Genomic DNA, 20,356 nt, shown 5'->3' with positions numbered 1-20,356 from the left:
ATCTGATAGTTGCTAAACTCACAGTATCCCTAATTCACAAGATCAACTCTGTCCTAAACTACAGTTTTAATGTCTCTTTAGCCATCATCTATATGCAAAGAACAGTATACATGGCAAAAAATGAAGCCCCTGTTTAACATGTTTGAACATCAGCTCGGTCAGAGCTGCTATGGGTCTGCATTGTGTGTTTGTGTGTTTTTGCACGGATCTTACTTGTTGTATTGAGGAGTCGGGATGAAAGCCGCTGTCTTTAAAGTCTACCTCATCATCACTTGAAGAATGAATGTGGTGTGTGTTCACCTTGGGAAAATACAATGACACATAAACATTATAGCAACTACTTGAGGTCGCAGCAAAGAAAATTAAACTCCTCGCCGGGTTCAGCCGTAAATCGTGGTTCTTTGGTGAATCAATTCAATATGCAACCTTTGTAAAACAAGCACTGCCGACAAATGCCGACGAATAGCTTGCCATTATTGGTTTGTGATGACCCATCCTTTTTGAATTCCTGAGTTGCTCTTTCCTAGTGGTGGGTCATGAGGGAATAAGAGCGTCAAAATTGTTGCGGTATAGGTTACAAAACCTGCCATCTTAAACTTCACTCTAACTCACAAAGAAGTCCTTTAGTGCTTTGTAAGTTCTGCAGAATGCAAGACGCCACATCGTAAATCACTGCGCTCCCACCACTAATGCTGTGCACCACAAAAATCCATATCATTTTTATTTGTAGACAATCTTCAAACCTTCCGCGACTCCCTTGTTAGAAGGCCGAGACACTATGTAAGCAATTGGGCTCATCCCATGATCCCTCGCACATAAATCTGGTGTTCCAGAGGATGTTGTGTGCTTTCCACTGGCAGGAAACATTATGCTGCAAAGGTGTTCAGGTAGAGTGTCACACCATCTTGAGAAGTAATAACTTTTTTTAAGATGAAAGTTATATTTTGCCACATCTTGTGTTATAATTCTTTGCTAAATGATTAGGTATAAAAAATACCACTGATTTTAATTTTGACAAGATGTTAAAATATATCAGTATTCATTGTTCTACCTAAAGTGACAAGAAGACAAGCTAACCTTATAGATTAGGCGGAGTTACAAACTCTAGATGAAATGATTAGTTATCATGCGTTCCACATTATTCCCACTTTCAGTGGCGACACTGGCAAAAAACTATTAACTATTATTACATCCACAGGCCATAGAATGTGAGGAAGGACAGTACTGCAATGTACACCTGCGCAATACACAAACACATCACAACATATGCATACAAAGTAAGGTGCCTTCATCAAAAAGAAACCCTGTATTAAGTCTAATATTTACTTAATAACCCTACAACTGCATTTCTTGAAGGCTTTTTGACCTTCAGTCTGAAAAGGTCCCGATGTGCTCCACTGAAATTATCCAGTTTACAAAACAAACACAGAATGAAAATGAGCATTAAAAAGCAAGAGGACTTGAAATAAAGAATGCTTATCATGTTAAACCTTTTGAATATTAAGTATATTATATAAAAAGGCATTGCAATGTTTTTTGCTATATGGTGAAGCCCCACTGAAGAACAACAGAGTGAGAACTTGAAATGTGCAGGCTGAGACGAAACGTTCATCTATATGTAGCTAAAATATCCAAGAACTGAAGCAAAATCTAAAAAAGCTAGAGTAGATTTATAACTATGGTAAGACACTTTAATAGTTATGAGGTTTCTGTCAATTTAAAAGTCAAATTTTCTTCTGGGGATAAAGATCGATTATTATGCTGTGAGGGATTTTCCAACCTGAGCCGGTCACTCACACAGGAACTAGCTTAGGGATTGTTAACATAATAACACTGAAATAAATTTCAATGTTTTAATCTTAATTGTGGAATTTTAACTTTAGTCCGGGTAAGGAGTCAGATGAGCGTGATCAAATGTTTGTTAATGATGCTTATTAATTTGTTATACACATCTCAGCATCCCGCACTTGGTGTGGAAGTCAACCATCAGGATGGCAACCCGATAACAATGTTAACTTGTACTAACTCACCAGGTCAACAGTATTCCTCTTGTTTGTCTCAGCCAACTGTCCGGAAATAAAGGCCTCCCATTTCTCTTTGTCCTCCGCTGAAAGCTCTGTTAAACACAGACACACACACATGCTGCATTCATATTACAGATATCTAACTTCACAAAGTCCCATTCATACATGCAATGCAAACCCTTAAATTACCAAGGCTTAATACAAACAGGCACTATGTGTAAAAACAATTTTCAGAACAAGTCACAAGGGATATTACATAGTCGTAAACTAAACAGATCCCTGGTGCTGAGGCTGGGACATCACATTCACACCATTCATGACACCGCAGCAGTTTCACCGCTACGTTTAAACGAGAGTAAAAATGTTCATGTGTTGATTGAATGACTGTCGCAAAGTACAAACATCTACTTTGAGAAAAACATACACACATCAAAAACATATCATAAAACTTTGAAGATTTTGACTTTGGGTGACTGTGACCTCTCTTATCTCAGCAGCATAGAATGTTATTTGAGCCGTGCCTCCACCTGATCACCCCTGTCCATAGTACTTTGTGTTAAAAGGACAAGTCTGGCCAGCTTTGCAAGAAAATAAATCAAAACTTATAAAACCCAGAAAGAGGAAGTGCTACCAAGAGGTGGATCTTCAGCCCGGTCCTGTATGGCGACGCAACAGTCAAAATGGACCATGTTAGATGGAAACAGTGAACGGTTCTTACCAGAGATGAGCTGTTGTATCTGCGGTCCGTTTGGACCTTTGTCACAGTTATGAACTATTGAGTTTGCTATTCTCGTGAGGTGACCCATGTAGCCTCGTCGCCGACCGCCTTCCGCCCTAAACACACACAACATCGTCAATATAATCATGGGGACTTTCCATTACAGTCCATCAACTAATGACAATCTCAAAATTTGTTGTGTAATCTACTAAACCAGCATCCTAGTTATGTTACTTTTTCCATTACAAGCTTTGATCAGAAAGAAGCACACTCACTGTTCTTTCTCATTGGAGCTCCAGGCCTCTACAATTCTCTGTAAAATCTGGCACTTCTGAAAAAGCTGAAACAGAAATTATGAAAACATTTTTCCCCCCCATGAAGTCAATATTGATACCGTTTTTGCAAAAGCAATAGCCACATTTTTATTTGTCCAATAGTTGCAAGGACTCTTTAACTTAACATTTGCTAAAACATAAACATTTTCCCCAAAACTCCTCACACCAGTTTAATGGAAAAACTTAATATTGTAAATGTTCACTTTATGTTATCGATACACGAGTGAATAATGCTAGGTCAAAACGGAGCTGTTTAATATTCAAATAAATAAATAAAACAAATTTAAATATTGGTCAAAACAATTCATAATCTCCTGCTCCCCATCACTTTGTGTAATATCTCAAGCAATAGCAGTCACATGAGAAAGCAGCCAGCGGCATCAAGAGGCAGAATGAAACAAAATCAACACTGAGTGGTTGCTGACTTGCAGCTTTTGTTCTGTTATTACATTAAATATCTTTCAGAAGTGGGGAACAATTCATACCCTACTAATGGTAGAGTCTTTAATTGGGTATTCTTTTTGACTGGTTAGGACTTTGTTTTTTTTTTATAACATTTGCAACTTAGAATGCACCATCAGCTTTTGGTGTATTTAAAGGCAACAAATCACACTGCCTTTCATGCTGAAATGTAAAGCGGCATGAGTTTGGAAGGTGTTCAGCATTCTGTTAAGGCTGAAGAATACATTGATGTAAATAAACTGCAAGAAAGTCTAAACAAGAATATGTTCATCAGCTGTAGCTGCAATAGTCACAATCCAGAACAATGGAAAAAAGGCGAGAACCAGGAATGACTACAAATGTCTCCTGTGCTGTTCTTTTGGAATCTTACATGTTTGATGAGAATGCTCTCTCTGGGATGATCCTGTTCTGTGTCTGGCTGAATGTCGGTGGGGGCAGGGGGCATAGCCAGAATCATGGCTGTGCATATCTCCACCTGAATGTGGAGGAAGTTGTTCCAGATGTACGTGAAATACATATCCTGTGAGGAAAAAGATGAAGAACATCCACAGGTAAATTGTAAATATAATGGGAAACATATGAGAGAGAAACACTGAGAGACAGATGATGCAACAACTGAGAAAGGGCAGTTGAGCGTCAAATGTTTCTGATGTAATATGTTATTGACATAATAAACTGGCAAATTTCTTTTCAGGTGAAGGAATCACAGTACTCACTAGTATGACTCCCAGTGTGTTGAGGTGAATGAGCTCTGTGCTGATACTGTGTGTGTTGCTCTGCAACAGACTAGCTACCAATCTGACCACATTTAGCCTGGTGTTGCCCACAGGGGGATCCAGGACACCCCACGTCGTCTTCATTGTATTTTTCTGTTGGTAGAAAGCAAAAACTGGTCAATACATTACATATGCGGTATCAGGGTACTGCCCCTAAAAGCAAAAGTAAGCCAGTCTGTAAGAATCTTCCTCGGAATATGCCTGGAAGATGAATTAGCATTGTCTGGGGAATGCGAGGATGAGCCTGGCTGTTCTGTTTTACCACTGTAGTGATCCCACTGAATGGAAAATGCTCAGGTCTTCATATTATCAATCATTTATTTAAGTTCCAAATGTGTCTCACAGCCTCAGGGCTGCTTTAAAACAGGAAACGGCGCACTGAGCTCTTTAGGCGGTTTTAAGTGGTCAAAGTAGGACTATTAACCTGAGCACTTATGCGTCTCACCACAGTGGACATACTTAGCCTCTACCAAGTAAAGTTAAGATGCCATAATGTTTAAATTTATATAAAAATTGAAGTATCCCATTAAGACTGAAACACTTTAAATGAGACGATATGCAACACAAGTTTACAACGGTGTGTTTATTACCTTTGGAGGTTCCAGTAGCAGCTGGTGAAAATCTTTAAGTCGTGGTCTCACAGCTTCCAGTATGCTGTGGTTAACAGAAAAGGAAGGGTGTGACATCCCAGGGGGGCAGTCCATATGACCCTCGAATCTATAACAGAGATGGCGTCGAGTTAATGGAAGTCGCTGAGAGAAGTGTGGTTACTAGATGTTGCGTTTTTTTTAGATTTTTCTTACATGCAGTATTTCTCACTTTACATTCAGGCCATCATTTTCAGCAGTTGTGTGGGAAGACACGCAAAACAACTTTTTGAATGTAAACTTTCTTGCCTCGAGATAGAATTTCCTCGTTTTTGACAAGTTCTGGGTATTCTCCCTTTCTATTTTTCTCATTAAGAACAGTGTATTTTCAAACATGCAGACTTCTTCTTTTGGCTTTTCCCTTCAGGGGTCGCCACAGCAAATCAACTTTCTCCATCTAACCCTATTCTCTGTATCCTCCTCTCTCACATCAACTACCTTCACATCCTCTCTCACTACATCCATAAATCCTCTCTTTGGTCTTCCTCCAGACCTCTTGCCTGGTAGCTCCAATTCCAGCATCCATCAACCAATATATTCTCTATCCCTCCTTTGGACATGACCCAACCATCTCAGTCTGGCTTCTCTGACCTTCTGTCCGAAACATCGAGCATATGCTGTTCCTCTGATAGACTCATTCCTGATCCTCTCCAACCTGGTCACTCCCAAAAAGAACCTCAACATCTTCATCTCTGCAACCTCTAGTTCTGCCTGCTGTCTTTTGGTCATTGTAACAGTTTCTAGTCCATACAGCGTCACTGTATGGACTGTATCGCATAGTACCCCTGATACTTTTCTCCACCCATTCCAACCTGCTTGGACCTGTCTTTTCACCTCTTTTCCACACTCTCTGTTGCTCTGGACTGTTGACCCCAAGTACCTGAAATCCTCCAGCTTCTTGATCTCCACTCCCTGTAGCCTCACCGTTCCACCAGAGTTCCTCTCATTCACACACATATATTCTGTCTAGCTGTGACTAACTTTCATTCCTCTCCTTTCCAGAGCATACCTCCGCCTCTCTAGATTTTCCTCTGCCTGTCTTCTGCTCTCACTACAGATCACAATGTCATCTGCAAACATCATGGTCCATGGCGATTTCTGTCTAACCTCATCTGTCAGCCTGTGCATCACCATTGCATACAAGAAGAGGCTCAGAGCTGATCCCTGATGGAGTCCCACCTCCACCTTGAACTTCTCTGTTACCCCTAAAGCACACCGTACCACTGTCTCACAGCTAGCATACATGTCCTGCACCAGTTTAACATACTTCTCTGCCACTCCAGACTTCCTCATACAATATTAGAGCTCCTCTCTTGGCACCCTGTTATATGCTTTTTCTAGGTCTACAAAAACACAATGCAGCTCCCACTGGCCTTCTCTGTACTTCTCTATTAGAATTCTCAACATTCAAACATACAGACTGTTTTGTTAAAAAAAAAAAAATTAAAAAAAAATTAAAGAACTGGAAACTTTGTCACCAGGTTCCTTTTTTCAAAGAACCTATAGTTTCCTATATGTGAGGTCACTATGCATCTATGCAAATCAGCTCCAGTATATAGTAAGATCAGTAACTGCAATACCACCGCAATTTGCATGTTACTGGGTAAAACTGGTTGACACCACAAATAAATGACATTAAGAAACTGAAAAACGAAGCACTATACAATCTGATCGTAAATGTCTTCATTTTTAGGTTGCGTTTTGATCAGTGAAGTGTCTGACTGCTTGCTTTGTTATGGCTGCTTCTCAGCACCTTCCAAGTGGCTAATTTGCATTAAAAGTCCCCAGATGATCAGTAGGAACCAGGACTTCTGATGAATTATAGATACTTTCATAATTTCTCTGAACACCACCATGAAGAGAGATGCTGGGCAGAATTTGCCCAAATCATCATTTAACAATTCCAATGTATCCAATCCTTATCCCAGTGTATTATTTTGTATGCAAAAATTCTCCGTCTTGCTTGACATCTGCTGCGGATCACATGCTAACTTAAAATCGACATAATAAGGGCGGTAACCGTACGTACGCTGGTCTCCTTGTCTCAAACAATGTGAGAAGGATCTGAATAACACTGACGATCGCAGATTCATTCTTCTCCTTGTCGAAGATATTAGACAGCAGCTGCTCCACTGTCTCTTGCCTGAGGGGAAGAACAGACATGACACATCATCTCTCCAGTCAGTCACCACAAAAGTAGTTTGCAGTCAGTTTCTTCTCCAAAGCCAGCGAGACCAATAATAGCAACCACTGTTACCTCTGCAGAAGAGGTTTTATAACTTTGTGGTTTGAAGGTCCTGCTTTTATATCAACATTTTTGCTTCCTGTTTTTCACACTTTGACACCACAAATAAATGTAATTTTAGTTCAACAGTGTACTTTCCCTAGAAGTATAGAATTCTAGATTGAGAACTTAATCCATGCCTGATTTCCATAAATGAGTTACGGTAATTTGCAGGGTGAAAACAGAAGTTGGCTGCTTGACGACATTCACACAGAGTGAGAATAGTATTATTCTAGCCACACGTGGGTCTCAGAAGAGTCCTGTTTTGCAGCTTGTGTGTTGAAGGTGCAACCCTGTGGTAATAACAGGGTGAGGCACTGATACATTGAACTGTCTCATCAACAAGCGTTATAGTATTGACCTGATTGCCGTGGTTATCCCGGTTCTATTCTATTTTCTTTGCTTTGCTTTTGTTTTATTTCAGCTGCATCTGGTCAAAGTAACCATATTCTACAAAGTACTGTGCAGCGCTGCAAATAAGAGACACCCAGCAGAGCTTGGCATTCACACAGATTACGGAAAAGGCTATCGAAATTACTTTTCAAACATTTGAGTCAAAAGAATTCCTAAGTCAAAAAAATGTCTGTGCATGCATATCGCATATAAATTCAATTCAATTAATTTTTTGTGAATGTGAATTCCATGACTTAGTATCATTATATCAAAAGCAAAACTGTGCGAAACTTGCCTAAGGAGCTCAAACCAATGTCATATATTGTTGCTGGTATGTAAATCTTACATTTTGGAAAATCACAAGTTTGCATGCTATTCTGAAATTACTCTATTTGTGAACTAAATCTGTACACTCTATCAGTCTATTGTTACTGTATCAAATAACAGAAGCATCCGTATCTGTGGGTCGAAATTGACCTATAAACTGTCGGAATTTTCCTCATTACCTTTTCATAAAGTGGATACAGGCTTCAAGCTGCCGCAGGAGCAGGTAGCATCATTTAAAAATATGCTTGCACATAAAATATAAGCCTATCGCACTTATGTATACTACTTATATGTGCATGGCAGAACAAAAAGCATCCATCAGAGAAACAGCTAAAAGTCAATGAATGCACAGATATCATTGGAAAGCATTCTTTTTTTTAAGAATAAATGCACCGGTGACATCAGCACTATTCGATTACTTAGGAGACCAGGAAAGGCAATTCAAGTAGACAATTTGGAGAATTCTATTCTGGGTAAAGAAAACTCCTCTCACAAAATCCAGAAAAGGTCAAGGAAACCCTGGAGGAAAGAGTTGTTTCACAGTTTAACTATCTGATCAACAGATTATTTTATGACCCACTAGTAAAAGTCAGTGTAATTTACAACCGTTTAATAACATTGAAGATTAAAATAAAGATTTACTGGTCAAGTGAGTCAAAGAAAAATGGAAGTCAAAGTATGTAATTTTATGAAGGTAAAAGTGTGGAGGAGGAAAGCAACAGCCCAGGAGTGAGAGAATACCACACCAACTGTCACACAATATGTTGCAAGTTTAAGTCATGATAGAGTTGAGCAGAATCAATTCTGATACTATCAGGTGTTGGATTCTATAAAACTCCTTGGAAGGAGCTTCAAAGTGCGAATGGATAACGATCCTAAACTTGCTGCGAAATCAACTTAAGAGTTTGTCAAGGCAGAAACACATGATATTCTTCAATGGCTAAACCAGTCACCTGATCTCTACTAAACAGACCATGCTTTTCACCAAACACCAGGCAAAATAAATACCCACAAGCAAGCACCAATTAAAGACTGTATTAAACGCCTGGCAATGTATTTCAAGCAAGGGACGGAACTCCTCAATACTTGGGACTTCCCTACTAGTTTGAAATGTCCTCCAGTTTCGAATGATCGTGGTTCTGTGACTGACAGACAACTTATCCGGTGTGCACCCTGTCTCTCACCCATTGTCAGCTGGGACTGGCTGCAGCCCACTGACACATTGCAAGCAGGATGAGTCGTGTGAACTACATGTGAACTGCTGAGTGACAAGATATACACTCGCAGTTTGACTGGGCATTCAAGTAAAGATTTTCTGGTAAGGAATTACCATATGCCACAAATACATATGGAAACACTTTCACATTTTTGAATTACATTACCCCATATTGCTTTTATGCCTATATTTGATACTAAAAAGCCAGAGGCTCTGTAGGAATCCCGCATTTTATCTTCGCAACTACTCTCTAAAGGACGGCAGATGTGAGCTACAAATATCCCACGTCTGGGCTGTGGTGCAAAACAACAGAAATCCTCAAGGCACGTGTAGAGTGATGCAATGCAGGGCATCTAATGAACTATTCTACCTGGTAGCGCTCGCTATGAAGGACATTTGTCGCTGACTCCATTTCATTCGATATTGCTTGCTACAATTCACAGCTGTTCATTGACTCTATTTCTTAGAGCTAGGTTATTAAAAATATTTCAAATTCCAAAGCACAACAGCCCAGAATGCCTCGAGACACCAATAAAAACGGGTTGTGTGTCTTGGTCAAGACCCACTACACTCAGATGGAATTTTCTCATACTAGTGCACCAAAACAAACAAACCATAGATTCTAATTTAGGAGAATAGATTCTTATCTATATACAGAACATTTAATGTGGCATATAAATATATGAAAATACCTCCAATCTGGTCTGTATCTGAAGGCAAGCTACTCAATTTTATAAAATGGGAACAAAAACCATAATATGTGGGATTAAAAAGCAGCCTCAGCGATCCCATCACAAGTGGAGAGCACTAAATGCAGGTGAGACTAAGTAAACAGTGGTGAGCAGGTCCGACAAAATAGTGGACTTTCACTTTCATTCAGAGCTAGGAAGCAAAACTAATCATCACTGATAAACTCAGAATGCATATGGCTGAGCACATCAATGCCACGCTTCAAGCTGTCCATTTCAACTTGAACACGCGTACCCAACACTCAACACAAACAAAGAACACAATGTCTCATTAAATTGAGAAATTAACTTCAGTTTGAATGATTCACTCATTCTAGAGAGGCAAGCCTTGTAACAATGTAGATTTCTCTTTCCGGTTATCCTGATATGCAGGGCTGCATTTGATTTGATTCTTGTAAATAGATTTTCTTTTTGTTATTATTGTAACTTGTTTGTTTCTTCTTTGTTGAACACTTACTTTTCAAGTGTGGCAAGTAGTGGGTCGGGCTCTGAGCAGCTCTGAACCTGGAACATCTGGTCTCTGCTCAGTCTGATGATCTCACACAGTGACTGGGAGGCATTGGAGTGCCTCTAATTTTGTTAAAAAAGAAAAAAAAGAGAATAAAAGAACCAATTAGACACTGACAGCTTCCAAGGAACTGCGATAAAGCAAGTAATGAATTTATGTGCAGGTTCAAATCAGACAATGTACCACAAATGTTACCCAAATTGCGAAAAATTAACATTTTTCGTCAGGCTCATACAAAGCAATGCAGTTTGACAGTCTTGGCCAAAGAAATTGGGATTTCCACCTAAAACTCAATATCAAATGCTAATGGAATTAATTGTTGTGCAATAACCATTCCGAGGAACAATACTTCCCAAATAACTGGCCCCCCCTTATCTGGACACATTCTTACAGTTTCCCAGAGCGATCTATGGACCTAGAATGGGGCTGGCTTCCAGAATACAAGAAGCTTTTAATTAAACAGACCGCTGATCAAATGTAGACGAAGATATTCCCATTTTGAGGACATTAACTAAACAAATGTGGTGTAGATTTAGATTCTTCAAAGAGCATGTCACCAAAACCACGCTCAATGAAAATGGAGGGGAAAAAAAACTTACGTCCTCATCTTGTGAAGGCTGCACCATGTCCACCAGCCTCTGAATCACTTTCTCCTCATTCAACCACTGAAAAAGGACAAACAACAGGAGGTTAGGAATGGGGAACAAAAAATATATTCAGTTTTTAATATGGAAAAAAATGAAATGTCTTTTTTTGTGCCTGTAAAAATCACATTTACTGAGCCAAGAACCATGACAATAGCATAACCCAGCTTCGAATGCTGTGCTCTCCGACTCCATTTTACCAGTCACCCAACAAGCGCTCTAAAATCAATTTCATGCAAGCAAACAGAAACTGAGGAGAAACCGACATAGCACTGTACGGGCACAAATGTTAGCAGCGAAACAGTGTCTTGTAGGCTTGTTCCTTTGGGTTGCAAGACCTGTTCAAAATGCCTGGTATGTGGATGGATGGATGAGAGTATATTTTAGCAGAGCTCGGCAAGAGTTATCCTGCAACTTACATTGAGGACGTCCTGTCGTAACTGTTGCGGTTCGATACAGGTGAGCATTCTCAGAAGCAAGTCCATGATGGCAGATGTTCCAATATGTTTGATCATCAAATCTACAAAGTCCTCCCGCTTTCGCAGAAAGTCCACAATCTAAAAGTGCAGACAAATATTTATAGCATATAAACAGACGGTAAATATGACCTTGTTACGACAAATCATGTTATTAATATAAGACAATTGACCAGCCTGTTCTCAGACTCTACTCACCTGTTCAGGCTTGCGTCCTATCAAGATAGACAGGACTTTAGAGAAAAAACTGGCCAGGAGTGGGTTAAGAGGTGGCTCATTCTGGAGGAAACTGTAAAGTTTCATCAGCAGTTTTTCATCTTCTCCAAGTCTGTCATTGATTTGACCCACATCTGATGTAAGCAGCTCACATGATATGTTGGGATACCTGGGGAAAAAAAACACTTTGTGATTGTAACTAATTCCAAACAGCAACTGTTACAACTTGCTAATTGATGGAGGGATCACAATGAAAGGAAATAAATAGTTGGGCAATCTACTGCTCAAGTAGAGAGAGAATGATGCCTTAAGAAGAAATGCTTTTCTTTCCCCAAAACTGAAGTTACTGACAGGGTTAGGGCACCTCTAATACTTTCAACCCAGTCTGACATGACAAGTTGTTTTCAAAGACAACATTTTCAGTCACTTGAGGAGGTACTGATCCTCCATAGAAAAAAGCTACAGGGATCTTTGACAGCAAAGCAGACAAATGAATTAAATACAGGCCTCTTGTGTTTCTTCCTTGATCAAAAACAGATCAGCTTTTCCCTTACTTGTATTTAACCTTCTCCTCAACATCTGTACTAGGTTCCTGTGTGATGAATGTGACCAAGTCCTCCATGCATTGTGGTCTGAGGAGGAAGTCCACCAGTTTGTGGTTCTGGGCCTTGCACTCTTGCAGGACGTCATCCTCGTCCATCACCTCAGTCAATGTCACATCCTCTTTCTCCAGCAGTGTGTCAATGTGAGATGTGGTGTGGAGGTCAAATTTCCAAAACATGTTGGCTCTAAAAAGATCACAAAGAAGGTATTGCTGACATTAAATATTTACATAATAATAATGTCACACACAAACTATCTTATGGGAAATGTCAAACACAAACTGTGACCCCTCAGTTTCACCCGAATGACCGGTTCTTAAAGCTTCATACAAGGAAAATGTTCAATCTTGCATCGGTACTTTGTATACCGCTGTGGTTCTCAAGTGTTTGTTTTGTTCAGTACCAAGTAACAGCTGACAATATAGTTAGCTCTCCAAGTATCACCAAAACAAATAACTTACGAATGAAACTGAAAAACGATCGGCTTATGTCTACCATATTTGGACGTGGACGGTTTGTGCAGGATTTAGGTTTATCTCAAGTAAGATTTGCTATTTACAAAAGCTCTTTTCACAAACAACCCGCTTAGGTTGTTATTTGTTTCCAAGCATAAGCATTCCAAGAGAAAAAACAAACAAACAAACAAAAAAAACAAACAAAAAACAACAACCTGTTAACACGACAATGTCCCTCATTTCAAAATGCCATTTTTCCCCACTCCATCAGGAACATTTTACATGGAAAGCAATGAGCTGCTCTTTCGACCTTCACTGTAGAATAAAATGCAGCACAATCTGTTCTATACTTCCACCTCTCGGCAGGAAATAGAAGACCGAATTGTAATATGGCAGGTCAGTTCTTTGTAATTTTAAGACAGTTGTCATTTTAAGACCCGACCATAAATGAAAAGGCTTTTCCTTTTCATTATGGCAAAGACGTATCCCTTACTTTTGCAAAACTGAAATTAATTAATGTTGATTATAGAAGCATATAGGTGTCATCATACAAATTAAAATGCATTACCAGTATGCTTAATCATTTTCAGAATGTGGCAGCATATTTTGACTCGTCACTGAAATTAGTTCAAAATTCAATTTGGATTTGCAATTAAGAGCTGCGCAGGAATGACGTCTTTGCAGCTTGTTTGGCCTCTATCATACGCCACACACTCAGCTGTTTACCTGCAAGCTGATTGCTGGTATGTGTCAGCATGGCACTCCCTAACACCGCCACGCAAATCCCGCAATTATGAAACCAGATAGAATTGCACACAATTTCTGAATGGGATGCCCGTGGCAGACCTGAAGCTGATTATGGAGAGCTTGGCTGAATACCCTGCTCTAACAGGCACCATTATCAACATTGTTGCCCTAGTTAGCTTCTTCTCTGGCCTTCACCAACTGTATGTAGTAGTGCCTGGAAGGGGACGCCATCAGCATCCATCAGAAAGCAGTGTTCTTCTGTTTTCTTTTTGATTGTGTCATAAAAAGCGCAACCACAAGAAGAAAATTAAAATGCAGCTTGGATTACTTATTACTCACTTTAGTTAGGAGGCAAAACATGCTGCTACAGTGTAAAAATGAAAAAGCATTTCTGCTAATGCATTTCATTTTTCAAATCTAACATTGCCAGGGTATGTTTTAAATATTAAATCTTAAATGTATTTTGCTTTTTAATTTGGTTTCAGTCTGAGCAGGCCAGATGAGGAAAATGAAAATGCAGTTTGAATTACTAATTACTCACTTTATATGAGTCAAAATAAATATTGCAGTCAAATTATGAAAATGAAAAAACCATTCTGCTAATGCATTTTAATTTGAATAATGATACCTATATGTTTCCATGGTTGACACTGCAAACCTCACTTAGACCTTTACTTTCGGGATCTAAAGATCCCAAAACCGTGATATGAACCAAACCATGTATTTTCCAAAAGATTCCACCTTAAAACATGAGTAATAAATTAGATTTGATATCCAAAAGATGGTGACACTTTACATTTTACATTATGGCTATTAACTACTTACCAGCAATTTTTTGGAGTCCAGACAGTGGAGCTCAGGTTAAAAAAAGGTGTGTTCTTGTCTTTGGGAGTTGAGGCCCATTCCAGGGGTGCCAGTCAGGCAGACAGGCAGACAGTAACGGCGTATAGACTGGCAGATTGTACACGTACAGCAGTTCAACAACACATACCTGAAATGCAAGCACAAAAGAAAATGGTTGAAAACTTAATGCTTAATGTGAAATTAGTCGTGTTTAGATGAGGTATGTAGAGCTGGATAGGGTCTAACATATTCACTGTCTTACAACTTAGTTCAGTTTCAAATTAAGAGAACATCAATACCAGTTTTGCAAATTTCCATTTCTCAAATTTACAAATCTGAATGGATCAGCAACCTCTGCTTTCCCACCCCCACGGCACAGACAGCTACTGCTCAGCAAAGCTCCAAAATGATTTAAATCATCGAGCCTGAAAGTGACAACTAGACATTTGGACTCAGCCTAAGGCAGGCCAGTGCAACTACAAATTACATTTCAAAAATTTCTGCTAAATCTTTGCCTTGACAAACAATCATGAACTATTAATCTGTACCTTCACTTAGTGTGCTCCCAGCACCAATCAGCTTCCTCACGAAAGCTTTCCCTCTAACACAATACACACAGTATCCTCCTCATAAACTGCTCATGTTAAGGACTGTTTGATGGAACAGTGGTGGCGATCTTGTCATCCACACAGACAGATAGGCATCTACCAATTCCATTTACCCATGGCTATTTTTCATATGCAAGAACCAAAAAAAAATAGTACTTTATTGCACCTTTGACTACAATCAGACCCAACAAAGAGCTGTTTTTTCTTGCATAATTGTCACAAATTAATCCATTAGGGGGACAAAAGAAATTTTAGAGTTACAAAGTTGTTTTTTTAAACACCAATCATTTAAAATTACATCAGGACGCAACAGGGTTTTCAAAGGAATGACTACTTTGATGCCACGGGTAAAAAAAATAATAAGATATCAATTTATTAGTTTGATACCATCAGTTCCGACTGAATAACAAGAGCTGCAATTTGATTATTAAAGCATTTATGCAAGAAATGGCACAGATTTGAAAAAGAGAGAGAAGATCATCTATCAGTAGGTGATACAAGAGTCAACAGCTAATGTAAAATCAAGGCAGAACCTGCAGCTTTGTCTTATTTCGCACAAGAAATCTTTTCAGAAACAAAATCCATTCACTACATTTGTTCACATAGGAGAAATTCAACTGACCATTTTTGTTGCAATTTGAAATCTACAAGTATATGTTGGTACATAGGTTTGTCCAGGTCTGATTCAGGCAGGACATGAGACAGTGGCGGCAGTATTGTTTGTTTAAACAAAAGAAACCAGACCAGAGTTCTGATTTTACTTTCAGGTCATTTGTTTTTATGTTTAAGCTTGTCATTAACAGTCTGAAAACTCATTAGTGTATTAATTTGAAGAGTACCCAATAAGAGCATGCTAATGGAACATTTGGGGGGGGGGGGGAGCCAAACTATTATTATTTTATGATTTTCTTTTGCAACAGTACAGATAAAGAGTTAGGATATAAGTCTATTCTACTTCATCCATCTGCCCCATCCTCACTGCAGCTCCATTCTGTACTGGGCTCTTTCAGAAGCAGCGTTCATCATCCCAGGCTTGCTGACTTGACTTTTTTTGTTGTACTTTTCATTTCTTTAACTTCTACATATTCTGCTTTGAATTGCTACAACCCGCCAACTGATCTGACTTTGACAGATTAGTATATTAATGTTTTCCAACTTCTACAATGCAAGTCTCATCATCCATGGTTTAAGATCCGCTGACAGGTGGATTCACTTCAGGATCTCTAACATTTATCACTGATGAAGTGAGGTGACAGACAATCAAGCATCTGTGAGGTTTCCATTTGGAAACTTAACTAGATGCAAGACCATGTATGACTTAATTAAAAAGAAAGGTATTTTACAAAATGGTCTCATTCTCCATCCATCCTCCCTCCTTAAGCCACATTTCCTTTCATCCTAACAGATCTTTACCATAAATTAGGCTGAAAATGGTGGAGCAGCATGCAGACAGTTTTTTTCTGTGTCGCTGTCAGCAGTGACATCTCACAGACTTATACGTACAAGAGCTCTGGTTTGTTTGTGTGAGTGTGTGTGTGTGTGTGTGTGTGTGTGTGTGTGTGTGTGTGTGTGTGTGTGTGTGTGTGTGTGTGTGTGTGTGTGTGCGTGCATGAGTGGACGTGTGTGTCTATGTGTGCATCATCCCTGATTAGGGTATTCTGGGATGTCTGTCAACTCCATCCTGCTGATGTTTGTAAATCTGCCATCTTGAAGCCTGGACGACCATCAAACCACCTGAGACACACTCAGAGGTCCCAACATGTCACAGTGTTCAATTGATCTAAGATGCTGTCTTTCATTTTCTCATTGAAAAATTATAAATATATATTTACATAATGATATTTCATGTAATTTGGAAATACGTTGTGGTGAAAATATAAAACAGAAACAGAGTTATCAAAAGTTAAACATGATAGGGACACATGACTACAACTGCAGTGTTTTGGAAAAAAGAAAATGTTATTGCAAGGTTCACGAACATACCAGTTACAGAATGTAAAAACTATTAACCACAAGAACAATTCTGTGCCGTGAGAAAGTCCTTTTGCAACACTTGTACATTTGAAGCGTATTAAATTTTGGTACTACATGGGATTTGTAATCCCAAAAATGTCATATTGTGTACAATCTACATTTGGTATTTGATCTGCTTTTCTGTGGAAATCACATAGGTCACATCGGAACCCTCTGAAGTCAATGATGGAAACAATTTAGCTGGCGGTTCTGGGTTTTCTCTTGGCTTGCCCAAGCACAAATCTGAAAAGATTTGTGAAATCAGATTTAAAAAAAAAAAGAAACAAAAGAAAATTGTGTTTTTTTTTTTAAATATTATGCAAAGTGCTGAAGTCACTCTGTGAAGTTCTTGTCCTCTTTTGTGGAGGAATACTGAATGCTACAGATTGCAATTGTTAAAATTGCAATGCAATAATAAAACCAAATGTTAGTCAAGCTTTTTTCACCTGGAGGTGAAGGTGTCTCATTTTAGATTCTCTTTATGATATGTGTTTTTTGCAAAAAAATAAGTGGCAGACAGAGCAGAATCTACATTAAAAGGAACAGCTAGTAAAGATTGTTAGCATCTCAAAGAATGTATAGAATTGAATCCTCTTACATTATTTGATGCACTTTCACTTCTGCCCTTTACATTAACTTTCTTTAAAATACCAGAGGTAGAAAGTAGTTCAGGGTGACTTTAAGGCATCGCCATTTGTTTTGCAGTTAAAACAAAAATGTTTGATGGGGCTATTCATGTTCGTGTGTAATGGCTAATTAACATTGAAATGTTCTGAGAAAAGAACTCCTGGTTGGTGTTCTGAGTTTAGTTAAAATTGTTTTTTGTGTTGTTTAATCAGGCACAAGATGATTATTGGCTTTTTTTTAATTGTTTAGTAATAACAAGGAGTCATTTTAGGAGACTTGGAAAAAAATTAGAATTGTGGAACTTGAGTCAACAAAAATAATGGATGTGTTTATCCAAACTTCCCATACCCTCTGCCACATTTTCTTTATCTCTCAGGTGTTGTAATGCTAATGCATGTAAAACCACATAGTGCTGCTCAACCAATTTCTAGATGCTCTACATCAAAGAGGTGTCTGTGTATTTGCTAATTTAAAATCTGAAGCTGGCGGGATCAGGTGAGAATCATTTGTCTCTGGTCATTAACAATGAAATCTATTGTTAAGAGCAAGTATATCTACAAAAATAATCTTCTCTCAAGCAAGTCACTGCAAGCGCTGTATACACAAGAGTTCTTCAAAATAATCTGAATGTTCATGAACAGGACTCTTCGGCTACCCAATAACTAAAACCAATAACCTCTGAATAGCATGATTTACACACTAACGTCCATGCTGCTAACATGTGGAATCCACAACAGAATGTCACCAGGCACATCCATGAAACATTACGTGAGCACCTGCTAACTGGTTCAATATGTTGCTTATAGCAGCAGTGATCAGCTGTAGCACAGAACACTTAACTTTCTCTTTACATGCACATAAATTTGTATCTACTTTTTATATGTTCACATGTTGTGACTGAAGGAGTATTAATGGGCCTACTCCAGGGAAAAAATAATTTGTAGTTTTTAAACAGTAAGAAAATTAAAAAATGAAAAAGGAGGAAAAGGGATTAAACAATTAAACTGCCATAATAGTGTTTGGTGGACTTATGACCTGTTTTATAACTTTCCTTTGAGCAATTGGAATAAACAAAAAGTGACATTTATGAATATGATATGGAAATCACAAGCTATATGTGTGATATTTCTTCTAAACGAGTTATGAGACTAAACTGAAACAGTATGTGCTGAAACGGTTACTATGTCTCTATACTGTGTATGTATAAAAATACAAGCAGATACATAAAATACACAAAAGTCACAGTAATATTTAAATAAAAGGACACCAAAATGTGCCATGAGACGGTGTGCAATAACATTAATATCATTTGTTGAGACAGATGTTAGACATATATACATTGGAAACTGTGGCAGTGACATGATCTGAGCTTGATCTGGACTACGTTCATGTTCACTCTCAAACCAATCCACCAAAATGAGGTGATAACATTGACTGAAAAACACACCAATGGAACGGTATGTAAACTGAACAATAATTCTAAGACAGTAAAAATTCGAAATCCACCATTACTAAACAGCACAATCAGAAAAATAAAGTGAAAACAGGCGTCAACCACTAACACACGCCTGAAACACACAGGCTAATCAGAGGAACAGTCGCTGATGTTAAAATCGTACGTGAGATGCCATGTTGTAAACACACCTTCGATTTGCTGAACGCAAATCATGTCGCTTCTCAAATTGAAATTAAAAGTTAAGTGTGCCCTTGTCTTCTAACCAACCGACTAAATCCACCGGGAGCCATATGAAGACAGAAGTCCCTGGTCTCGGGGAATTATCGCAATTCAATCGCATTCAAGTCAACGTTAGTTAAAACAGACATGTTATTTACAGTCGGTTAAACTGCACTGCGTTTAGACCAGCGTTGACTGAGACTAAGCACGGATTAATCACCAGATTTGCTCTTATCGGGTAAGGTAACGCATGTCTAGCAAATTTTCGTTATGCTGAAAAAGTATATTATTAGCAACAAGAAGCATTTGTAGAACATCGGGGCCAATATCAGATCACCGGCATCGTTGCAGAAAAACACAAGTCAAACAGGCTAGCGCCACTAGCTATTGTTGGCTAACCTGGTGAACTAAGATCGGGATCAAACTTGCGTTTGGTTTACTTCGACGAGTTTAACACTGTGTTAAAAATAAGCCGCGATCGGCTGTATTTCGCTGGATACCACTACTATCTGATCTTACCATTGGTTTTCCCACATTCAAGCTAGAAGTACCGTACATCCAAAGTGTCTTGACAGCAATGTTAATATGGCCAAGTATGCTTCATGCTAGCCAGCTAACGTTAGCCGGCTGGATCTGGAGACCGCTGGCTAATCGTCGCTACAGCACCAACCTGGAGCATGAGCTAGAAAGTGTACCTACCGACGGACAATGGTATAAGACGAGTCCCCCGCATGTAGCTTATCTTGTCGTTTGACCGAGACCCAATACACTCAGTACAACGGTGACATATAATTTCCTTAAGAGAAACAAAGCGTTAAAAACTGATTCTGACAGGCGCGAAAAGACACACCACTGGAGAGCACTTTTCAAGATGGCGGTTCCGTCAACTTCAACGACCCCTTCCCCCACTACAGCTGCAGCGCTTGTCACTCAAACATTTAGAGCCTCGCCATTGGCTAGAAAGCATTGTCTCAAACCAGTAGTCGAGATCTGATTGGCTAGAGATCGTGA

General features: G+C 39.0%; 1 protein-coding gene across 4 annotated transcripts in view; it reads right to left on the bottom strand.

The window, feature by feature from the left end:
- The window catches only part of ppp6r3 (protein phosphatase 6, regulatory subunit 3), a 33,746-nt gene extending 13,519 nt beyond the window's left edge, over positions 1-20,227 (bottom strand). For all 4 annotated transcript variants that reach the window (XM_086163564.1, XM_086163563.1, XM_086163565.1 and 1 more), the window contains exons 1-15: positions 20,045-20,227; positions 14,405-14,570; positions 12,330-12,563; positions 11,758-11,944; positions 11,503-11,640; positions 11,039-11,104; positions 10,389-10,501; positions 6,992-7,105; positions 4,906-5,032; positions 4,256-4,408; positions 3,910-4,059; positions 3,018-3,082; positions 2,743-2,858; positions 2,031-2,116; positions 214-300 (exon numbers count right to left, since the gene is read on the bottom strand). In XM_086163564.1, the coding sequence (XP_086019690.1) occupies positions 214-300; positions 2,031-2,116; positions 2,743-2,858; positions 3,018-3,082; positions 3,910-4,059; positions 4,256-4,408; positions 4,906-5,032; positions 6,992-7,105; positions 10,389-10,501; positions 11,039-11,104; positions 11,503-11,640; positions 11,758-11,944; positions 12,330-12,556 (1,629 nt within the window). In that variant the 5' untranslated portion in view covers positions 12,557-12,563; positions 14,405-14,570; positions 20,045-20,227. The remainder of the gene's footprint in view (positions 1-213; positions 301-2,030; positions 2,117-2,742; positions 2,859-3,017; positions 3,083-3,909; positions 4,060-4,255; positions 4,409-4,905; positions 5,033-6,991; positions 7,106-10,388; positions 10,502-11,038; positions 11,105-11,502; positions 11,641-11,757; positions 11,945-12,329; positions 12,564-14,404; positions 14,571-20,044) is intronic.
- Positions 20,228-20,356: the final 129 nt, after the last annotated feature.

The sequence above is a fragment of the Fistularia commersonii genome, chromosome 17, assembly GCF_037954325.1.
Source record: "Fistularia commersonii isolate RoL2024-O1a breed Wild chromosome 17, RoL_Fcom_v1.0, whole genome shotgun sequence".
NCBI lineage: Eukaryota > Metazoa > Chordata > Actinopteri > Syngnathiformes > Fistulariidae > Fistularia > Fistularia commersonii.
This window is presented reverse-complemented; position numbering and strand designations above follow the sequence as displayed.